This window comes from Hemicordylus capensis, chromosome 7 (genome assembly GCF_027244095.1).
Source record: "Hemicordylus capensis ecotype Gifberg chromosome 7, rHemCap1.1.pri, whole genome shotgun sequence".
Lineage (NCBI taxonomy): Eukaryota > Metazoa > Chordata > Lepidosauria > Squamata > Cordylidae > Hemicordylus > Hemicordylus capensis.
Window position 1 is genome coordinate 27,197,375 of NC_069663.1, and position 16,294 is coordinate 27,213,668.

At 52.5% G+C, this 16,294-nt stretch overlaps 1 protein-coding gene across 9 annotated transcripts; it reads right to left on the reverse strand.

Annotated features, from left to right (window-relative positions):
• Positions 1–994: 994 nt before the first annotated feature.
• On the reverse strand, positions 995–15,685 carry GNG8 (G protein subunit gamma 8). Of its 9 annotated transcripts, none has more exons than XM_053266849.1 (5): positions 15,521–15,683; positions 14,405–14,482; positions 7,085–7,246; positions 2,862–2,976; positions 995–2,597 (listed from the first exon to the last, which is right to left on the reverse strand). In XM_053266849.1, coding segments are annotated over exons 1-5 (486 nt in total). In that variant the 5' UTR covers positions 15,523–15,683; the 3' UTR covers positions 995–2,468. The 9 variants fall into 9 exon arrangements, with proteins under 9 accessions (XP_053122824.1, XP_053122823.1, XP_053122825.1 ...); XM_053266848.1 differs by lacking the exon at positions 15,521–15,683 and adding an exon at positions 15,048–15,207; XM_053266850.1 differs by lacking the exon at positions 15,521–15,683 and adding an exon at positions 15,048–15,190 and having other exon boundaries at positions 14,405–14,537.
• Positions 15,686–16,294: the final 609 nt, after the last annotated feature.

Here is a 16,294-nt window from a genome sequence, read left to right on the forward strand (position 1 = left end):
TTAGCAGACGCTAACTGAGTCTTAGGCCAGAGATGACAGGTTAGCAGAGAGCACCGAGAGCTCTTTGGCCTTCCTGAGGGACATAAATTAAGCACTGGGCTTACAGTAGTCCTGGGGGGGCCAGGAAGAGGCGAGTGTGGATCAAGGGTCAGGGTGGGGTAGCCGGGTTTGTCTGTATTGTTCTCCCCGGCTAACTGGGCAAAGAGGCGCCTTTTTAATGTGGTGGTTCTCTTTATTTCGCAGGGGGAGAGCAACTGGCCCTATCCACCCCCAGCACAGCATCCCTCCAGTGGCTTTTGCTGGTGTCTGTCTTATGTTTCTTTTTAGATTGTGAGCCCTTGGGGGGCAGGGAGCCATCTTATTTATTTATGTCTATGGAAACGCTTTGGGAACTTTGGTTGAAAAGCAGTATATAAATATTTTCTTTGTTGTTTTTGCATTGGAAGTCCACTTGTCAGTTTCACTGCAAATCAGCAGAGATCTGACCTCTCTCCTGCCCACACTCCTGAGCAAAGCAGGGCTGTCTGTGTCAAGCCACCTGGCCTGGTGTCCCCAGGATTCAGCAGCATGCCTCTCCAGATGACAATTGAAAGAAATCCTGAAGATGTTCGTGGTGCCTTGAGCAGAGGAGAGGGCTCCGAGGCAGAGCATCTGCTTTGCAGCATCTTCAGGTAGGGCTGGGAAAGACTCCTGCCTGAAACCCTGGAGAGGCGCTGCCAGTCTGTGTGGACCAAGACTGAGCTAGATGGACCGATGGTCTGACTAAGTATAGGGCAGCTCCCTATGCTAATAATGCAAAAAATATTTGGGCAGGTAGGGAGGGGAGTCTCCAAGAATGGCTTCAGGGAGAATTAGCGGTGCAAATTATGCAATTAGCCAGAAAAGCAAGCTAGAAGTCCCTCTCATCACCCCACAGCTTGCTCCTTGGGGGCTGCCCCATATGAGCTAATGCAAGAGATTTCTGGAGGTTCTGAACACAGGAAAGACACACAGAAAGAATCACAAAACATTTATTGAAACCGTCAATGCAAAGAAGTCTGGAGTGGGTTTCCTTCTGTATGTTGTTCCCATGCCCACTTTTTCTCCCCACCTCCATATCCCTCCAGCCGGTTGGAGAAGCCTGAACAAGGACACAGAGCTGGCACAGGTTATGTATGTATCATACGGACACTTATTCAAACAACATTATGTTCTGTTTTATTTTCAGAATAATTAGCAATGTTTCCAGGGTGGGAAATGTTCAGCCAGAAACCAGTTTGTTTGGGGGCTTAGTGAGGGCAGCAGGTCAGGCAGAGAATAGCACTGGCATCGTTTAGCATTGGCCTGGGAACTGCAGCTTCACCAGATTCACCACTGAATTATGCTTCTAGAGGAGCAGAAAAGCAACTCAGCTCCTCTATTCATCACACCCGAAGAGCGATTCCTCCTGACATGGCACAAAGCTAGGCGCCTTCCCCGGGCACAGAAAGGAAGCTGGAGACATGTTAGGAATGTTAAGCAGCCAATTTGAACAAGCATTACCATGTCTATTCGCATTTTGTTACAACAGCACAAGCGTGGCTGGCATTCAGTGCAAGCTACGAAGCCGCTCAACAGAACCTCCTGACTAACTGCACGAGCTGCAATTTTTTATGCCCTTCCTTAGGAAGCCTGTGACACCTCCAAATAGGTCCCTAATGGCTGCACAGCCCTTGGGGACATATTTTGGGGTGGCACAGAGGGCTTCCTGGGGAAGGAGAGGGTGTCAAAAACGACAGTTTCCTGCTGCACTGCTACAGTTGGTTGGGAAACTCTGTATGGCGGCTGCCCTCTTCTGCCCCACACGGCATCCTTGCTCCAATGGCCAGCCATTAAGACAGAGGGTGAAATGGTGGGTCCTTCTGTTCTGGCTTGTGAAATTTCACTACTACCAGTTCAAGCTTACCTCTACAACAATGAGGGCTAGTAACTTCCTTTTTAAAAAATTTTGAATTAATGAACGCTGAGATATTCTAGCTGCTGAATTCTGAATAGAACACACACTGTCCAGGTTGTGTGTAGGATGGACAGACGCAGAGAGAGGGGTGTGTGGAAAGAGAAGTTAGAATGGGGCTGTAGTGATGATGATGTTGGACTACAACTCCCATCATCCTGAGCTGCAGTGACTGAAGGGGTGATGGGAGCTGTAGTCTAACATCTGGGGACTCAAGCTTGGGAATTCCCAGGATTTTGGGATGGGGGTGTGTGTATCAGTGTTAAAATGGTTCTCTCTCTCTCCCCCATCAAAACCAGGCAGAACTACTAATAGAAGCTTCTGTACAACACACATAAAGCTTGTTCACACCGACACTCACATTTAACCCCAAATTCTACCATCTGCTGCTCAGTGCTGAAAACCTTTTCAAATGGACACACAAGGCAGCCCTGCCCACTGCCACCTATGGCCCGGAAGTAGGAGGGGCTTGCTGTGTCCCCGCCCACTCCCAGGCTCACAGCACTATGCAAAAGAGCCGTTTCTCCCGGAAGGGGTTTTCTGCAGAGGGCACCGGCGTCACCAGTGGGTCCTCCTTGGCATGGGCTTCGCAGTAAGCTAGCAAGTCAGCTGCTGCCTTGGATACCTGCCACAGAGAAAGAAAAAAGAGAGTAGAGAAGGTCCCCAAGTTAGAGCTAGCAAGCATCCATGCACCCCTGCCTTGGCCACCTCAAAGCATGGACTACTACGCTGGAGGCACATTGGGCCGCCCTTGTCCGGTTGCTCCATCATGCAAAATCCAAGGCAGCCACCCTCCTCCTGATGAGCTGGAATGCCAGAGGTGAACCTGCACGTGGTGTTTTTGGGTGGGGAGCAGATACTGTCGTGGGGGGTCTGGCGGAAAGCTCACTTTCATGCGGTCGATGTTCACTTCCAGTTTAAGCTGCTCCACTGTCTTGCGGGCTTCTGCGATCTTGGCCATGTTGTTAGACATTCTTACCCCTTTACCAGCTGAGATGATGGACCTGGTGGCAGGGCGGGGGGGGGGGAGAGAGAGAAAAGAACCAACTGACCACTCAGACTAGGCATGGCCAAAGTTGTGGCTGAACTCCCATCTTAAGAATATAACAGCAGCAGAACAGCCCTGCTGGATCAGGCCCAAGGAAGCCCATCTAGTCCAGCCTCCTGTTCCCCACAATGGCCCACCAGATGCCTCTGGGAAGCCCACAGGCGAGAGCTGAAGACATGCCCTTTCTCCTGCTGTTGCTCCCCTGCAACAGGTATTGAGAGGCATCTTGTCTCTGAGGCCGGAGGTGCCCTATAGCCACCAGACTAGTAGCCATTGAGAGACCTTGTCATCATCTACCATCTTCAGCTGTTGCTGGACAACAGCTTCCATCATCCCAGCCACAAGGCTGGAGATGATGGGTGTTGTATTCCAGCCACAGCTGGAGACTGTATACCAGGGCTGCTCAACTTCGGCCCTCCTGCAGATGTTGGCCTACAATTCCCATAATTCCTGGTGACTGGCCACTGTGGCTGGGAATTATGGGAACTGTAGTTCAAAAACAGCTGGGGGGGGGAAGTTGAGCAGGCCTGCTTCGGACCAAAAATCTGAAACCAATCTCAAGCCAGCTGGTCTGACGCAGGCTGGCTTCAGACCAATCATCGCTCCCGTTCCCGACAGCAGCCCGCCACAAGCAGGGCAGGAAAGGGAGGGCTCTCCTCGGGGGTGTGTGTGTGTGTGCTCCTCCCCAACAGAACTGGTACTTCAAGCAGATGCTCTAACGCAGCGCCAGCTCTTGCCCCCTCTGAACTGGGGGCCGTGGCCACACACAGGCAACACTCGGAGCACCCTAACAGGTCCTGGGGGAGGCGTCTCCCCCCTCCAAACTGCCCCTGCCCCCTCCCCACAGAGACACTCTTCACCCCCCCACCACCCCCACACAATGGAGCCCCCACACTGCTGCTGCTGCACTTTTATCCTCTGGGTGTGCCATAAGCTGAGCCCTTCTTCTCCCCCGCAGGAGGGCCAATTAGCTGCCAGCTTTGAACACGGCTGATGAGGGCCAGGAGCGGATGGAGCATCCTGGAGGGGGAAGGGGAGGCTCATTAGCTGCATCGGCCCCCTGCGGCCTCCCCCACTGGGCTGCTGCTAAGCCCCTTTCCTCTTGGATTCACAGCACAGCTTCTGGGCACCCCACTGTCCGCCTGGGGGCCGTGCCAAGCTGCTCAGGGCGCCCTTCATCTCCACAACAGCCGCCTTTTGCTCTCCTCTCTTTCCACTTTGCCACTCTGGGCGGGTGCAGGAGCTCACTCGGGGGAGAGATCCAGGGAGGTGGGAAGGGGAAGTGGTGGATGAAGACGCAGAGGGCATTTGGGAGCCCGGACCTAGAGGCCCTGCTGCAAGATAATCCCCCTACACACACACACACACACACACACACACGTGCACAGTATTTTTAACACATGGGTTTTTGAGGGCACAAACAAGCACTGAACGCACAAGAATGTAAGACTATAAAACAGGTAAATTGATGCAAATGTGCATTAGCAGGTGGATGGACTTGATGGACAAGGCAGATGGACTCGATTACAACAGCAATGAGAGACCTTCAAGGCCAAGCGGAAGACAGATCATCCTGGAGAGAATCTATCTATGGGGTCACTAAGAGTTGACACTGACTTGACGGCACTTAATCAATCAATCAATCAATGCATTCGCAGACACACTGCAACACGCAGCTTAGCATATTCCCATCCCACATATTTCTTTCCCCACTTCCCGCTCTGTCTCTAAAGCACCCGGCGCTGGTCACAACCACACTCAGCCGCCTGATTGTGCAGGCCGGTGGTGTGGCACGGTGACCACACCACCCGGGACAGAATAAAGAGGATTCAGGGGGCAGGGGGTGTGGAGGCCCTGGACTTCCGCCCCAAAGTCCAGGGCTAAGAGCGCCTCTGTTTAAAAGGCTCTTGAGAGAAAGGGGTGAGCTTTGGAGTTGACTGAAAGTTCTCCAGGCAAGACTTCTGTGTTCCGTCCAGCACCTAGCCCCCTACGTGTGTTGGGGAGGGAAAGGAGGGGCCTTCAGGAAGCAACATCTCTGGGTCAGCACGGGGAGGGTATGCTCCTTCTGAGTCAGCACTGCTACCTTGCAAGAAAGGATAGAAGGTCAAGAGTTCCTCTGAGCATATGCAGAGTCATTCTGCTGCCCACTCTATTCCTGGAGATTCCCGCCCCCCCAGAAAAAAATCCCAAATGCATCTGGGATAAGTCTTATGTTGGGCTCAACACGTTTCAGCTTTATCAAGTGTTCTCAACTCTCAGGGCACAACCTTTAGTACTCCAGAGGTTGCTGAACTACAACTCCCATCATCCTCAACTCCAATTTATTCTGGCTGGGGATGATGGGAGCTGTAGTTCATTGACTTCTGGAGTACCACAGGTTGGGAACCCCTGTGTTAGAAGATGCTAAGAAAATATGCTTTCCTTGTCTGGATGGTTTCGGGGCCAGTGACTAGGGACATAGGAAGCTGCCATATACTGAGTCAGACCATTGGTCTATCTCGCCCAGTATTGTCTTCACAGACTGGCAGCGGCTTCTCCAAGGTGGCAGGCAGGAATCTCTCTCAGCCCTCTCTTGGAGATGCTGCCAGGGAGGGATCTTGGAACCTTCTGCTCTTCCTAGAGCAGCTCCATCCCGAGGGGAATATCTTACAGTGCTTACACTTCCAGTCTCCCATTCAAATGCAACCAGGGTGGACCCTGCTTAGCTAAGGGGACAAGTCATGCTGGCTACCACAAGACCAGCTCTCCTCTCCCAAACCAGCTGTCCTAGCTAGGACCCTCTGCAGCAACAACAAAAACCAAAGCAAGCACATGCAGAGTGCACACCTGTGCATGGCCCTACAAAGGGCAGCGTGCACAGGTAAGTGATATTTTCTCTCTTTTCCTCCTCCCCCAGTGGAGGAGCCAGCTCTCCAAGGTGCCTATCCTGCCAGCTGTGCCCAAGGCCCTTCTAAACCTGGCAGCTGATGCCAAGGGATGAGAAAGTCCCTCGTCTCGACTCTAAGCAGGTAAATATCAGAGGGGATGAGCTACTGGTGTGTGTGTGTGATGGCGGGGGGGGGGCGAGGACAGGCAGAGTGTGCCATAATTTCTCATTCCCCAGATGCAAACCTTTAGGATTTAAGGAGGGCAGACAGTGGTGAGACCTGGTTTGCAAGGAAGATGCACAGAGATTGCACCAGTTAGCAAACCTCCAGGACTGGGTTCAAATTCAGCACACTGCCTGCAACCAAGAAGAAAACCATCACACGGCTGTTACGAAGGGGGCAGCAGCCATTCACCATAAGCCTTGTCCCAGTCATACTCTCTCAGCTACAGATCCCTGTCTGTTAAAAGAGATGTGACTTCAATACACTGTGCTGTGCTTTGCATTTCAGAAGTTATATTTAGTGCTCACAATCACAGTCACTATACGACAATAGCAGCGCTTCTCTTAAATAGGTAGAAGGAATGCGATTCTGTTCTCCTGTGTCCCAGCCCCACGGAAAATCCCTGTCTGAAGCCCTAGATGGCTTATTTCAGGGATTAGAATCAACATTTTCATATATCTCTCTGAACGATTCGCAAAAACGGAAAGTTTTTTATGCTAAATGATGCTCGTTTATTGGATTATAGTGAGAAGCAATCTAGGGCTTTGCAACTGCTGGTTAATTTTGTTTTGGATTGTATAAATGCAGCTGATGTGACTTTAATTTCTGAATTATACCTGCCTTCTCACGCTTTCAGGTGTACACTGTCTATTGCTAGTGTTCCAAGGCAAATAAAATAAAAAGAAATAATTTAATAAAAAATAAAAAGGGAGCTGGATTTTTCTCCCCTGTGAAGCAATTGTTCATATATTTATCGATTTTTCAAACCTCCATGCACAGAAATGTATTTATTACGGCTAACAGATCTTGACAGACCTTTCCAAAGTCTGAGCTATCAAGGCAGCTCTAAAATGAATGTTAGGAAGTGAAATTGAGCTCATATAATGCCTGCTCACCTAGAGCATTTTCCCCCAACGCTGGGATAGCTCCAAGACCAAAGAGATGGCAAGAAGCAGAAAAAAGATTTGCTCCTACCTGTTGCCGGCGTGTGTCACTTGGAAGATCTGTTGTTTCTCATACTCTCTGGCTGGAATGAGCAGCTGCAGGCTCTTGGGACGGAGAAGCCAGGCAAGGAGGAGAGAAAAGAAGCCACCTCCCATTAGACTCTGGGGGGACCCAGCTTCACAGGAGGGGAGTCTGTAGAAAGGGAGGGGTCACAAGAGTTGGAACCTTCCAGCCTGAACCGGCTCAGCTGTCAGAGTATTTTCTGACAACACAAATTTCCAGAATCTCATCGGTCCTAAGCCCTATTCAGACATATTCAGAGCAGTTCACACAACCATAACCTGGGTAGGTGGTTAGTCCTATGCTGGGCCTTGACAGATGATCAAGCTCCCTACCTCGGACCTTGTTTTTAGCTAACGTGCAATCAAAAGCTGGGAGTGCGTCCAGCTCCCAAAACCAAGTAGGACTTATCTCCTATCCAGTTTAAGGTCATGTGAACGGCTCTATTGTGTTATATGTGTGTGTGCAGATGCATGTACACATGTACATGCTTTGTAGGAATGACTAAGGCCCATTCACACTTTATGTTTAACACTCAGTCAACTAGTGTACAATGGACACAGGTACACGTAGATAGATTCTCTCCAGGATGATCTGCTTTCCACTTGGCCTTGAAGGTCTTTCAGTGGTGCATTCATTGCTGTCATAATCAAGTCATTGCTGTCATAATCAAGTCCTCTTCTTCTCTTTCCTTCAACCTCTCCCAGCATTATGGACTTCTCAAGGGAGCTGGGTCTTCGCATAATGTGTCCAAAGTATGAGAGTTTGAGCCTGGTCATTTGTGCCTCGAGTGAAAATTCTGGATTGATTTGTTCTAGGATCCATTTGTTTGTTTTCCTGGCTGTCCATGGTATCCTCGAGAGTCTTCTCCAGCACCAAGGTTCTAAAGCATCAATACTTTTTCTGTCTTGCTTCTTCATAGTCCAGCTCTTGCATCCATAGAGTGTCGTGGGAAAAACTAGCGTGCTATTATAGTACAGGTAGCAGGATCAAAAGCATCAATGCTTTTTCTACTTTGCTTCTTCAGAGTCCAGCTTTCGCAGCCATAGAGTATCACACGGGAAAAAAGCCGTGGTCCGAACTGTAAATATAATAAGGCTAGCAAATTACCTGCATGTCAATTCGTGCATCCCTGCATGCAATGCCGTCAATGTCCACAGGGGGACACTTGAAGCAAGAAAATAGTGTCATGGAGTGAATCACTGGGACATTTGTAAAGGGACCTCCTGCGGGGGGGGGGGGGGGGGCAACTGGAAGAGTTTCCTTCTTTCCTTGCCATTCCATGGAGGTTCTCTTGCCTGCTATTAAAACCTTTCGCTCCTCCTTGTTGTCCATGCTTACATGAGCTAAGCTGTCAAAACTGTTTCAAGGCAGGAATATCCACTGGTGGCTAACTCATAAAAGGACGGATGATACTCTTGATTGGGTTTCCTCAGCCCACCCAGATTGCTAGCCAGTTAATTACTGCCGGGCTGTCAGAGAGCAGAGAGGCTGTGGATTCTCTCTCTTTCTCTCTCCTCTCTCTGTTCATCATCCCGTCTAAACAGGCATTGTTACCTGTGAAAGGCATGCTCAAGTCCATTAGGGGAAGAGAGCTGGTCTTGTGGTAAAGTGTGCTGTCAAGTCTATTTCGACTCCTGGCGCCCACAGAGTCCTGTGGTTGCCTTTGGTGGAATACAGGAGGGGTTGACCATGGCCTCCTCCCGCGATGATGCCTTCCAGCCTCTTCCTATATCGCTGCTGCCCGATATAGTACCAGTGGGGATTCGAACTGGCAACCTTCTGCTTGTTAGTCAAGCATTTCCCCGCTGTGCCACTCAATGCTTGTGGTAGCAAGTGTGAAATGTCCCCTTGGCAAAGGGATATCGGGGGGCACTCTAGGGAGAGCGTCTGCCTGCTTGCGCAGAAGGTTCCAAGTTCCCTCTCTAGCCTCTCCAAGATAGGGCTGGGAGAGACTTCTGCCTGCAACCTGGGAGAAGCCACTATGACCCACAAGGTTTCCTGTGGCCTTCTTACTGGGTCCTGCCCTTTCCAGCAGTTTCTTCAGCACCTTTAGAATTCCTTCCCAGCCAGCAAATGTGTTAATAAATAGACTTCTGGGTTTTCTTTTCAAAGACCTCTTAAAAACATCAGGCACAAATATCGTAAGAATGTTAGGGAGGAGGGCTGGTCTTGTGGCAGCAAACATGGATTTGGCTTAATAATGGACCCTTGCTAAGCAGAGTCTGCCTTGATTCGCATTTGGAGAGGCGTCTAAATGCTGCAGGATATCCCCCTGAGGGGATGGGGCCACTCTGGGGAAAAGAGCATCTGCCTGCAGAGGGCCCCAGATTCAGTCCCTGGCAGCATCTCCAGGTAGGGCTGGGAAGGAATCCTGCCTGCAACCTTGGAGAAGCCGCTGCCAGTCTGTGTAGACAATGCTGAGCTAGATGGACCAAGGGTCTGGCTCAGCAGAAGGCAGCTCCCTATGTCCCACTCTGTCTCCTCCAGAGGCTCCTTGAGGAAGGAGGTGGAGAGGAATAAAACACACGCCCAGCCCTGGCAGATGTGACTCCATTTTGGAAATTAAACGTCGTCTTAACTACCACTTCGGAGCGCCTGGTACAGAGCACGAGGCCGTGGCCTGTGTCAGAGCAGCCGCACCGTCTGATGTGGCAGCTGATCAAACCCAGATGGAATTCTAGTTCCTTTGACCTGATGTCATGCTTGCAGGAGTCGGGGGGGAAGAGAGAGAGAGAGAGAGAGAGAGAGAGCACACACACACACACACACGTGTCACCCGCAACTCCAGCTCCCCTTGCCCCTGTGTGGCAGCTGCGATAAGGAGACCAAGGAGCTAAAATTAACCCCAGGAAAATTTCGGGCTGCTGTCTGGAATTGATCAGAGTTCTTCCAGACACCGGAGAAAGGCGTCTGGCGGGAGGGAGGCAAGGAGGGAGGGCCTGCCGTGCTGGAGCAGGCAAGGAAGTCGAAAAAGATCCACTGGCCAGGAAACAGTCCAAGGCTTGGGAAGAGACGGCCGGGGGGGACGGACTTCCAGGCTCCGCCCGCGGGAAGAGAAGAGGAGGTTCAAGTGCCACCACGTTGCGAGAAGTGGGAGAGAAAGAGAGAGCATCATGGAAGAAGGCACGTGCGCGCCAGGTCAGACGCCCAGGAGAACTCTGCACATGCTCCACATTGCACTGCCTTCAGTCACACTCCCAGTCAGCAAGCACCTTCCTGGGCCAGAGAGAATTGCATCCCCTGGGAAGTCTGCCAGAAAAGATGACGTAAAGCCAAACAAATCAATGTGGTCAGTGTTGAATTTATCCAACACGGGATGCAGAAAATTGTAGCAGTCTGACAGTCTTGTGATCGCTTGGCATTGCTATGGAAGAAAACTCAAAAGAATTCAGCAAGCGGGAAGACATCAGAAGCACCCTGCTGGGTCCGACCCAAGGCCCATCTGGTTCACTGTCCAGCTCCCCACAGGGGCCAACCAGAGGCTTCCGCGGAAAGGCACCAGATCCCCCTCCTCTCCTACCCTCCGCTGCAGAGGATAGACTGCCTCTGGCCAGGGAGGCTCTTTTAACCACAATCATTAATAGCCACTGACAGACATCTCCCCCTTCCATGATTTTGTTCAACTCCCCTCTTCAAGACAACTAAACTTGTGGCCACATCACCTCATTTTGCATCCCCATAAGTTAATTATGTGTTGCGCCGTGATTGTTCTAAGAATCCAGAATCCAGCTAACCCCGAAGAACATAAGAACGTCCCTGCTGGATCAAGCTCAATGCCCATCTAGTCCAGCATCCTGTTTCACACAGTGGCCCACCAGATGCTCCTGGGAAGCCCACAGGCATGAGAACATGCTGTCCCACAAGGGATGCTGATGATCTTCCATGTTCGCATGAAAAAAGCATGGAGGTTTTAAGAGCGGCTGGAGAGACCCCATAGCTCAGCACAGCCCACTCCACTCTGACACGGGGAAGGAATTCCTCTCTGTAAAGAGACAGCCATTACGTTCTATTCCAGAGTCAGATGCAACTCACCTCTGGCCCTGCAGGAAATTAAAAGCATTCCCCTGAATCATACTTTATGCATCCCTTGCATGTATATTACGGCTGTTGTGTCCAAAAGTGCTTCATAGACATTACCTCAGATGTCTTTACAACAACTTTGTCAGGGAGTCCAATTGGATTATCCTGACCTTTAAGGCTAAGCGGCCAGGGGAAATGTCGGGAGAAGAATGGGAACACCCCGTGAGTTGATGGAGGTGGTGAGATTGGATTTGGGGGGGGGGCGGGACGGGCTGGATTCCTTGGCTCACCGCTTATGTGCTTTATCCATGCAATGCTCTCTGTGTTCAGTTATCACCATAACCTCAGTTTTGCACACAGAAGGTCCCAGGTTCAATCCCAGGGAGCATCTGCAGGTAGGGCTGGGAAAGACCCCTGCCTCAAACTCTGGGGAGCTGCAGAGAGCAAGCGAAATGGATCAGTAGCCCAACTCAGTAGAAGGGGATGAGACCACAACATAGGCAGAGCAATGGCTTGGCATGCAGAGAGTCCCAGGCCGGCCCATCCACGAGGTGGTCATTCGACCTCACAAATGAGCAGCCTGTATGCCTCCAGTGAAAGCCAGGGTCAGGGGCATAGCGAGGGGAGAAGGGGCCTGTGTTCGCCCCCCTCCCCAGTGGCCCCTTGGAGTGAGAAAGATAATGAAGAAGATAGGGAGGAGTGGAGCTGGGAGGGGGCCTCAGCAGCTTGGCGGCCCGGGTTCTTTGAACCCACCCGCTCGGTTATAGAGACACCCCTAGCCAGGGTCCTGCACTTCTGGGCGAGGTGTGTGTGTGTGTCAAAAATAAACTTCACCTGGGGTGCCAAAATCCCTGTCCCAGGTGGTCAATTCCTGAGCAACCTCTCCAGGCAAGCTGGGAAGTCATCCTTAGCCAGAAAGCCTCTGCCTGTCAGAGGAGACAATACTGAGCTAGATGGACCAAGGGTCTGACTCAGTATAACAAGGCGGCTCCTTCCTACGCCCGTCCCCCCCCCCCCGCTAGCATCTCTCCCACAATCGCCGTTACTCAGCTCATAATTAACCCACTCTTGGGCGCTCCGAGACACCCGGCTCTCCTCTCCTCGCTCACGCTGCCGGTATCGGGACTGGCTGGTGCCGTTGCCACAGCAACAGCGCTAAATAGCTCCTGCATCTCCAGGAGTGGGTGAAGAGGACGAGGGCCTTAACCCCTGCTTGCAACCAGCCGTCTCCCCCGCTGGGTGTGCAGGGCACGGGGGGAGGGGAACAAACCCCCCCCCATGTTCTGGAACTTTCTGCAGCCGGCATCCACAGCACCTTCCCTGCCTCTCTCTCTCATCTTCCGAACCCCTCCAGTGTGAAACTTTGGGCGAAACTCCATAGCCTCCATCCTCGACTCTAACCACCGTGCCCAGGTGGGACTGAAATAAATAACCCGTGTGCATTTCCCCTTCCTTGCCTGCCTGCCGTTCCTGGGTTGTTGTCTCCCTTGGGTTGAACTTTAGATTGTAAGCTCCTCGGGGCAGACCTCTAACAGGGATTCCCCAATGATGTTGACTACAACTCCCAGAATCCCCTAGCAAAAGCCATTGCAGCTGGGGATTCTGGGAGTTGTGGTCAGCAACATCCGGGCATCCCTGTTAGAGGGAACACTGAGGCAGACCCTCTCCTCTTCTGCTCTGTCAAGTGCCACTGATGGCACAACCACAACAGGGGCGTAGCGTCCATTGTGCGAACGGGTTCGAAGAACCCGGGCCACCACACTCCAGGGGCCGCACCTGGCGCCCCAGCCATGCCCCTGTGTCAGACTTCAGAGGCGGGGGGCATGGCAACAATAGCAAAGGGGACTGCACCCCCCACTTGTGAAGTAAAGTTCGGCAAGCGCTGGGCTCCCCGTGTGTCTGGGATGGCTTCTCCCTGCTTGGAAAGGCAGGGAGAGGGGTTTCCCGGCCAGGCTGGGCACTCGGTGCTCGTTGAAACCTCTCAAAAACTGAGCTGCGCAGGAGCGTCTGACATCAGGCATGGGGGGCATGGCTGGGGTGGTGGGGGCTGGCGGTGGCAGCCTGGACAAGAGCATCCGGCATCCTCGTGACACCCCTGAACTGCAAAATATGACCCCCAGGTTGCCGACAGCAGGCCCGCCCCACACCAACATGGCTCTCTGGAGGGCAGTGCTCCTGGAACATTCCTGCAGGGAGGCTTCTTAAGGCCGGAGGATGGTCCTTTTGGGGATGGAGCTCAGCGGCAGAGCAGCAGCTTGGAATGCAGAAGGCCTCCGGTTCAGTCCCGGCAGCATCTCCAGGTAGGGCTGGGAGAGACCCCTGCCTCAAGCCTTGGAGAAGCCGCTGCCAGTCAGTGTAGACAATACTGAACGAGCTGGACCAAGGGTCTGACTCAGTGTATGGCAGCTTCCTGTGTTCTATGCTGTCTTGCTTCTGGTCCCTGGGTAGCCCTGCAGGCCACGGGGGCTTGTGCTGGACCAGTGCAGGTGTGTCTGGATTCCTGTCCCCCCACCACCACCACGGGAAGCAGGATGGGCAGAGAGGCTCCTAGAGGGAAGAGGCCCTCCCTTTCCCCTCACCACCCGTTCTGGAATATATGCACTGAGGACACGGTACTTCTGAGCATATGCAGAGTTCCTTTCCCTCACTACTGAGCAATGCAGTCCGTCCCCACCCCTTAAAGAGGGACGGCTCTCAGGCATTTGTTTCTCTAACGTATACACACCACCTTTCCTCCCCCCTGGGACTCCAGGTAGGCTGTGGGGCTCCCAAGCAGAGAAGGTGACGGCACCATGCGCTGGGATTGGGAGCTGCCAAGCACCTCTGTGTGAGATGGAAGGCGCAGACATCTCCTCTCCCTGGCTAGCTACTGCTTCCTTTCCAGCAGAAGATGCATAATACCACCCACCTCCGCCTGCCAAGATGAGCCCAGCTGGGGAGCTGTGAATCGGCAAAAATGCCCTTTAGGAGCCAAGACGGTTCTCCCCCACAAAGAGGACTAAAAATACTGTGCAGGTGGCAAACAGGAAGCCAACCCCACCCTGAAACATTCTCTTCCCCCTCTCTGCAGAGGGCAGCATGACCCAGGTCTGACCCAGCCTCCTCCTCCTCCTCCCATGCCTTGGGAAACAGGACCAGAGATTTTAAACAGCAACTAGCCAGCACCTGAGTAAGGTTGACACCTTCCACACACACCCTCCCCGCCAGCTCCTGTGCTTTTAACAGCAAAGTGCCACCAGGCAGAAATGAAAAAGTGGAACCTCTTACCTGCCTCCAGGGGTCTTGATGGGAAAAGTCTCACCCAATTCTTTTGGCCTGATGCACAGTGTTAAAGGCAGAGGAGTCCTTCCAGAAAAGAAAGTTGGCAACCCTGAACAGCTGCAATGTAGACTTTATGAATCTAACAAGCAAATATTGATTGATTGATTGATTGATTGGATTTATATACCACCCTTCAATATTCACTGAACCCAGGATTGGTGGGGTCTGGGCTTCCCCCCTCCCTCCCTCCCTCCCCCCCTCCCACAAGTAGGGAGATGATTGGAATCACCTTCTTTTGTGATTTAGTTTGTTCCTTTGGGAGTGTGGGGCAACGAGGCAGTGGTTGTTGTGAAGGTCACATGAACATAGGAAGCTGCCTTCTACCGAGTCAGACCCTTGGTCAATCTAGCTCAGGATTGTCTACCCAGACTGGCAGCAGCTTCTCCAAGGTCTCTCTCAGCGCCCTATCTGGAGATGCTGCCAGGGAAGGAACTTGGAACAAGCCAAGCACCCATCCCCCTAAGGCATGGGTGGGCAAATTTGGCCCTCCAGCTGCTGTTGAACTACCACTCCCATCACCTCCAGCCCCACTGAATGGTGGCTGTGGGTGTTGCCCTGCCCAAAGGGGACTCTCCTACAGTGCTCCCACCTGTAGTGTCCCATCCAAATGCAAACCAGGGCGAGTCCTGCTTAGCAAAGGGGACCAGTCCTGCTCGCTACCGCCAGGCCAGCTCTCCTCTCCCGAGCCGCATATGCATTTCATCCCCCCCGCCCCCACTCGCACATCCCGCTCCAATCCCACATTCTCCGAATACTGAGCCGCCACCAGGGCTGCGGAGGCCTTGTGCAGCAGGAAAAAAAGGGGGTGGTGGGGCTGCCTGTCTCCCATCTGGAAAACATTAGCAGAGGCCCTGTCTGCTTGCCATGTTCATCTTTTAAAGAGCCAGCCACCTCCCAGGCCAGAGGGATGCCAAAGACTCTCCCCCTCCACACACACACACACACACACACTTCCCCCCCTGCTCAGGTTTCGATTGCAGCGACCTGGCAAAAGAGAGTCAGATGGTACCAATTAGACACAGGCTTTGGGAAAGAGCCCTCTCCGCTCCCCGGGCTGCGTACATGTCTGGCGAAAGAAGTCCGTCATTAGAGGCTCTCGTGGACCAGAGTCCTCGCCAGTCGAGGAAGTCTCCAGTAAGCCTTACTGGTCTGTCTCTTTCCAGACAGCTTCTGCCGAGGGGGGGCAGGTAGTCTCACCGCCTCTCTGGATCCGGTGAAACGGGACCACTTGCTCATCCCCAATGCAGAGAGGCAACCCTGTTGTGTCTCTGCGTGAGTGACTGCTCCACGCTGGTCTTCAAAAGGCTGCAGGCCCTGGATCTGCGAGTCACACCAAGGTGGATGGAAGTCATAGGAAGCTGCCATATACTGAGTCAGGCCACTGGTCTATCTAACTCAGTATTGTCTTCACAGACTGGCAGCGGCTTCTCCAAGGTTGCAGGCAGGAGTCTCTCTCAGCCCTATCTTAGAGATGCTGCCAGGGAGGGAACTTGGAACCTTCTTCTCCTCTTCCCAGAGCGGCTCCATCCCGAGGGGAAGATCTTACAGGGCTCACAGATCAAGTCTCCCATTCAAATGCAACCAGGGTGGACCTTGCTTAGCTAAGGGCACAAGTCATGCTTGCTACCGCAAGACCAGCTCTCCTCTCTAAAATGGGAGAAGCAGTGGGGCATACATAGGAAGCTGCCATATGCCGAGTCAGACCATTGGCCTATCTAGCTCCGTATTGCCTTCACAGACTGGCAGCATCCCTCCAGTGGCTGTTGCTGGCCTCTGTCTTCTGTTTCTTTTTTAGACGGCGAGCCCTTTGGGGACAGGGTAGCCATCTTATTTATT